At 43.4% G+C, this 6,171-nt stretch overlaps 1 protein-coding gene across 1 annotated transcript; it reads left to right on the top strand.

Moving 5' to 3' along the window:
• Positions 1-634: 634 nt before the first annotated feature.
• On the top strand, positions 635-5,594 carry AARD (alanine and arginine rich domain containing protein). Its single transcript, XM_047782927.1, has 2 exons — positions 635-1,013; positions 4,476-5,594. The coding sequence occupies exons 1-2, from the start codon at positions 696-698 to the stop codon at positions 4,617-4,619; spliced, it is 462 nt and encodes a 153-aa protein (XP_047638883.1). The 5' UTR covers positions 635-695; the 3' UTR covers positions 4,620-5,594.
• The last annotated feature ends 577 nt before the right edge of the window (positions 5,595-6,171 follow it).

Here is a 6,171-nt window from a genome sequence, read left to right as displayed (position 1 = left end):
TGAATTGGGAATTATAAGCTAACACACTTTAAAGCAAGAGGAATTTTTATTTTTCATTTTAACCTCTTCATAATGTGAAAGTGGCAGAAAGGTGTCAAGAATATAAAAAACATGGCATTTCAGAATCCAAGTGTCTTCTGTATTGTTAGGCTGTTGAAATGATCATTCTTTCTAACTAACGAACAGGGCCGTGCTCCTTCCATTTGACTGTAGGCAATGCTAGGGAGAGGTAAGGGGCCTTATTAGACCTTATATCCTCAACACCTGCCATGGTGCCTGGCGGATAGTAGAAAGCCAGAGAAAAATATTTTAAAGGGGTGAAATACTAAATAATGAAAGCAACCAGGGCCTCGAGCCTTCCATTCGCACCTCAACTTTCACCTACCTGGATGGACTCAGGTCTTCTCTTGGAAAGACATTTCCGGAATCAAGAAAAAATGATCCAATTGAAACCTCTTCTCCGAGTTATGGGAACCACTTCCCTCTTTTGTTGCTAAAGGGGGAAGAAGGACAGAGATAAGATGGGGAAATGGAGCGCCTGAGTGGCGGGGCAACAGCGGCGTCCCACTTGGCAAGGGTCCCGCCAAGGGTTCCATTAGTTACCCGTCCCCGCCCTCACCCGCCCTAATCCTCTCACTTGGAAACAAGCCGCTAGCAACCCACGCCTGGAAGCCCGAGGGCCCGACATCTCCAAGATGGACTCGGGGGATTCCTGCCGCCGCAGAGAGGGAACTTCTCGGGGGTCCCACGGCTTTCTAGTCGGAGCCGAGTTCTGGCCCCCAACCCTGCGTCCCGCGCGCGTCTTCCGCGGAGGCCGCAAGAGCGTGGCGGCCCAGGAGGAGGCCCCGGCCGCCAGCCCACTGCTGGAAGACCTCAGGCGGCGGCTGGTGCGCGCCTTCCAGCGGGCGGTGCCACGCGGCCGCTCGCGGCGCTCGCGGGAGGCGGCGGCGGCGCGGGAGGAGCGGAGCCGGGCGCGAGTGGAGAGCGCCCTGGCCGGGTTGCGCGCAGAGCTGGTGAGCTCGCTGGCGGTCGGCTCTCCGGCCGCCTCTCGGTCCTTCCCCTGGGCTCATCCGAGGACTTGGGAGGCCCAGGGGAGCTTTTCCCAGGGAGAGGGTGAGGCGGGCACCCTGGGCGAGTTGGGCACTGGCTACGGATCTTCCCCGATGGTCCTGGTGCTCTTGCCGCCCTAGCAGCCTCCGGGAGGAAAGGGGTCCTGCAGGACCCGGGGTGCTGATTGGTTATTGAGGGCCGAGTATACTAGTGACACACCCAAGACCCCAGAAACCACCCCTCCCAAACTTGTTCAGTATTTTTCTACCATGTAGAAGGTTCCCTCTAGGCAACTTATAGTATATAAAAGTATGGGGCTTGGAGGCGGTAGTTTCAATGAAATAAACTCGGGGTAGATGGAGAGAGTCCATCAACAACTGTTTCATTTATTCTGCAAGTTTTACTCTTTATCTTTCCCTTTGGTAAGAATTCAGAAAACAGGAAATGATGATTAGATATTTTGTAAAATTGTAGATTTTTTTTTTAACATTAAGCAGGAGGAAATTCAGGCAAATATTTTAGTTACTGTTTCATAGTTTAAACAGTTTCCAAGTTAGGCAACATTTGAAAGGGACACAATAAATAAGAGCAATTCAAGCTTTAGAATGGCTATGGCTGTGAATATGTGTAGTGGCGATCTGGAAAGTTCTACCCATTTGCATTGAATACTAATAAAATAAAATATTATTCACTAGTTTAGAACTGATTCAACTATCAGCCAATTGCCTGATTTAAGAACCTTGACAGTCTATTTTGTTTTTGAGTTTAAGACGGGCAAGAAGTTGGAGTCCCCTTTGTGGCTCAGTATTTAAGGAACCCAAACCTAACTAGGGTCCACGAGGATGCGGGTTTGATCCCTGGCCTCATTCAGTGGGTTAAGGGGCTGGCATTGCCCTGAGCTGTGGTATAGTTTGCAGACCCTGCTCCTCCTATCCTGCGTTGCTGTGGCTGAGGTGTAGATCAGCAGCTGTAGCTCTGATTTGACCCCTTGCCTGGGAACCTCCATATGCCACCAGCCCTAAAATATGTGACTCTAAAATAGGAAAAGAACAAAACAACAAAACAAAAAACCCCCCCAAACCACCAAAATCCCCCCAAAACAAGAAAACAGGCAAGAAGTTGGTAAAGTGAATTTTACTTGTGCTGACAATTTGAATTTGACAAAGGATGTATTAATTCTAACTCAACCATAAGAAACAGGTGGTTTTTCTTCTGACACCAGAGCAGTGGCTGGGTGAGACCCCTCATTAATAGAGATGGCCTGGGGGCTGTGTGTGCTGTGTGCAGGATGCAAACTGGAAAGCTGAGCCATCTGTGTTCCTGGGATACAGACCATGGTCAACGTCTTGGACAATCATTTCACCATTGTTTTGTGTGACCAACCATTCATGAGGAAGCAGCAAAAGGGCATGATGCTTGACACCACCATCACTAGAAGAAGCAGCTTCTGAAAATGGGCCATTAGCCAGATTTCTGTAGGAATTGGCACCCTCCACCCACATGATGTCCACGCATCATCCTTAGGATGATGTTTGTGTAGGTAACAATGAACAGGTTCAGTTAATTTAGAGACAGGTTGCTATTTGTGAAATGTCATTTATGTTACTATGTGTTGTTTTGGTTTTCTTAGTGGGATGCATTGATTTATAGGGTCTGTAAGTGAACCTCAGGGGTTCTGTATACCTAAAATTGTATGCCACATTTTGTATGTGCATAAAGCGCACCTCTTTCCTCAGAGTGGTTTCATAGCTTTCATCAGATTCTCAATGGGATCCATGAGGAAAGAAAGTTGAGGAACCATTGGTGCTTGACTTTCCTAACTAACTGTGAATTACACAGGCTTGCTTTACTTATATGGTGACCCATTATCAATAATTTAACTCCTGATTCTCGGCACGAAAGTACAGGATGGGTATTCATCAGTTCATCCATTTATTCATTCCTCCACTCAATCTTTTAACAAATGACTGAGAACCCACCCTGTTGTGTGCATAGGCAGTGCACCCATAGTTAGGGATATAATTATGAAAATAAACTCTGTGCTCAAAATCATCAGTCTGGTGTAGGTTGTGTGCTCTGAAAGGCAAATGTCCAGAATGCTGTGGAAGCACAGATAAGACAAGACAAGGAAGGCTTCTAAGAAGAGTGGGCATTTGGCTAGATAATGGGCAGCAAGAGTCATGGTAACCAGAGGGGGCAGAAGAGGTGGCTCGGTACCATGTGTTTATTCTGGGATGGGCAAGGTTTCTGCCCTACTGCAGTGGGATCTGGTGTGGGGAGAGGGCCAGGGAATGGAGCTGGAAGAGCAAGGCAGGATGATAGCACATCTGGGTCACACTGGAGACCTGGAGCTTCCCTTGGGCAAGGTGTCGGGGCTCCTTGTGCCGGGCATTGTGTTGTTCACTGTTCACGTTTGTTTGCTGGCTGTCCATTTATTTATTCTTTGCAAAGTCTCAAAGTCTCAGAGACATGATTCCAGGTGCTAAAGATGAAAAAAAATAGTTTCGGAGGAAAACTGAAAGAAAATTTTATCCAATGAATTTATTTTGCAATTTAGGAGGGGACCATCAATATTTGCTTTCTACCAATGGACTGTCCTGGTTCATCTGGGGAGGGTGTTTCTGTTGGTGAGTTGATGAGGAATTTTAAGCAGAGAGAATAGAGTTCTCATGAACTGCATGAAACACGACCCCAGTTGAAAAAGTATGCAAATAATTGACTACTAGTTTTCATCTATGATACAGAGATTATGTTGGACTAAGCTCTGGTGGACTGCCTCTTGGTACACTGCCCAAGAGATCTATTTTTTAATACATGAGGAGTTTCACAAATTCCCATTGGAGAGAGGGTATAAATCAGCCTTGCTCTATAACAGATTTCACTCTAGAGTGAAAATGGTTAGATCTTATAAGTACACATAATTGTACATGTGCCTCTAAGGGGTCATTAAATGCTTTTGCTCAACAGGGAGAACATTTAAAATCCTAAAAACTTGAAATGACAACTAATCAAGTAAATGGGTCCAGGTCCTGAAAGCTCAGGTGGCCCTAGGCAGTTATCCTGGAGCTCAGAAAGCCCATAAAGATAAATGATTTCCGTGCAGATCACATGCCATTGCTCAAAAACAGCCTTCCGTGTACAGGAATTTTTCATATGGACAGCTCTGGGCATCAGCTATTTTTGTTTTCATTGCAAGGCCATTTCAAAAGCTATTTGTATATCTGGATTTTACCTTGTCGTATAGAAAGTCAGTTTTATAGTCAGGCCAAACAGTCAGAACTGGAGAATAAGATGAGAAATACATCTTTCTTGATATCTTATTTTCCTTTCCTACAAAGTCCTTATTTTTTCCTTGTGCAGAGAGCAGTTTCATTTGATCCATATCTCAGGCTAATAAAAATCCTTATTCTTTTTCTAACTTTCAGCTGGAAATGCGTTTCCAAAATCGCCAGCTGGCCAGAACTTTGCTGGATTTAGATATGAAAATGCAGCAATTGAAAAAGGAGTACGAACTGGAAATGGCATCAGAATCACAAAGCTCGGAAGATAATGATGTGAATCTGGAATGAGGAAACGCAGAGATGCAGATCTGAACCCCAAACATAACATAGACAACGCTGAAACAATTCTGACAGTAACATTATGACCGCTTTGCATCAGACTTTTAGGGGCAGTTTGTGGGGCCAAAAACTTTGATGCCATTGGGGAAGTGACAGAAAACATCTAAAGAAAGGGGAGAGAGAAAATAGTGTATTATCAGGCTTTAAAGTTACTTATTCATTGTTTTGGCTGGGAAAGAGAAGTAAAAAGAATGTACTGAAGAATGCCTTTATGCCAATTTCCAGTATTTGGTCTTGTGCCATCCTAACTTTCTATCATTACCTGAACTTTCAGAATCTGTGCTTGTTTTCGTTCTACTTGATTATTATTCTTAGTTTGTCTGCCCAGTTAGCTGTTTAGAGGCCTTATCTTCACACCCCCATTATGAGAATTACTTTCTGCTTAGATTCCAACCATACCCTCTAGGTAGAGTCTGCTATTAAGGGTGCCCCACCTCCTTGGATATTGTCAAGGCAGTTTGATCAACTTGTCCTCAGGAGTTTTTGAACTAGAACTAAGGGAGTAGATGAGTATTGGAAACGGACAGTGGAAGCTGAGGGATGGGAACTTGGAAGCTGCTGGTGGCCACCACATGAGAAAAGACTAGTTCTCATTAAGGGTGTTGAAACAGAACCACTGAGACCACAGAAGGGGAGGGAGAGAGCTACTCTTCCTTGTCTTGGGGTCCAGCTGTTGAAAACTGCAGCTCTTGCTGTCATTTGGATACATAAAAAATTCTCAAATCTCTTCCTGATAAAATCTCCTTTTGCCTAACTCACTGAGTTGGTCTTTTATGACTTGTACCCCAAAGATTTCTAATTAACACAATCCCTCTGTCAAGCTTTAAGGAGTTAAAATGGTTCCAGTAGAATTAGAATATCTACCTCCACCTTTAAAAGTCCTGCCTTCTTAATGCAAAAAATAAAGTTATTAAAAAAACAGGTGCATATCTCTGCAATTCATGATAGTCATGGTCTCTCAAAACCAAAATTAGTTGAAACAATGTAGGTCCTTTTAATATTTAATCAACAATAAAAATTAGTTCTGGAAGACAACGGAGAACAGAATGGACAAGGTCTTTCTCTTAAAATAAATACAAGTTGTTTTTTTTTTTTTTAATGTGTGTGAGGGTTTGAGGATTATCTGAATCAAGTTTAATTTGTTCTTAACTTTTTTGGGTCATTATATGTGAATTATTTGTGCTCTTTGGTACTTATTTTCTTCCTGTAAAATTAAGGTATTACTATGCTCAATTTACAGGACACTCTCAATGAGCTATACAATATCCTGATATCTAACTGCTGGATTTCTTGAGAAATTCTGCCTATGAGCTCTTGGCTTATAAATATACAGACTGAGTTCTTAGGTTATATTTGTAGAATGGATTTCCTCTAAGTCTCTACCTTAAAGTTAAAGAAATTCTGAAGAAAGAGGCGGTGCAATTCTTTATAATCTGTTCTTCAAAAAAGATTCAAATGTTGGAGCAGTCATTCTAAAGTACATTTTGCAATTTAATATTTA

The sequence above is a fragment of the Phacochoerus africanus genome, chromosome 6, assembly GCF_016906955.1.
Source record: "Phacochoerus africanus isolate WHEZ1 chromosome 6, ROS_Pafr_v1, whole genome shotgun sequence".
Lineage (NCBI taxonomy): Eukaryota > Metazoa > Chordata > Mammalia > Artiodactyla > Suidae > Phacochoerus > Phacochoerus africanus.
The sequence above is the reverse complement of the archived record's forward strand: the minus strand, read 5'-3'. Positions and strand labels throughout refer to the sequence as shown.

What these genes read in the sequence shown, in the direction of transcription:
- AARD (XM_047782927.1), top strand. Translation starts at nt 696, where the DNA reads ATGGACTCGGGGGATTCCTGCCGCCGCAGAGAGGGAACTTCTCGGGGG. An exon ending in CCGGGTTGCGCGCAGAGCTG is followed by an intron (nt 1,014 to 4,475) that starts GTGAGCTCGCTG and finishes TCTAACTTTCAG; the next exon opens with CTGGAAATGCGTTTCCAAAA.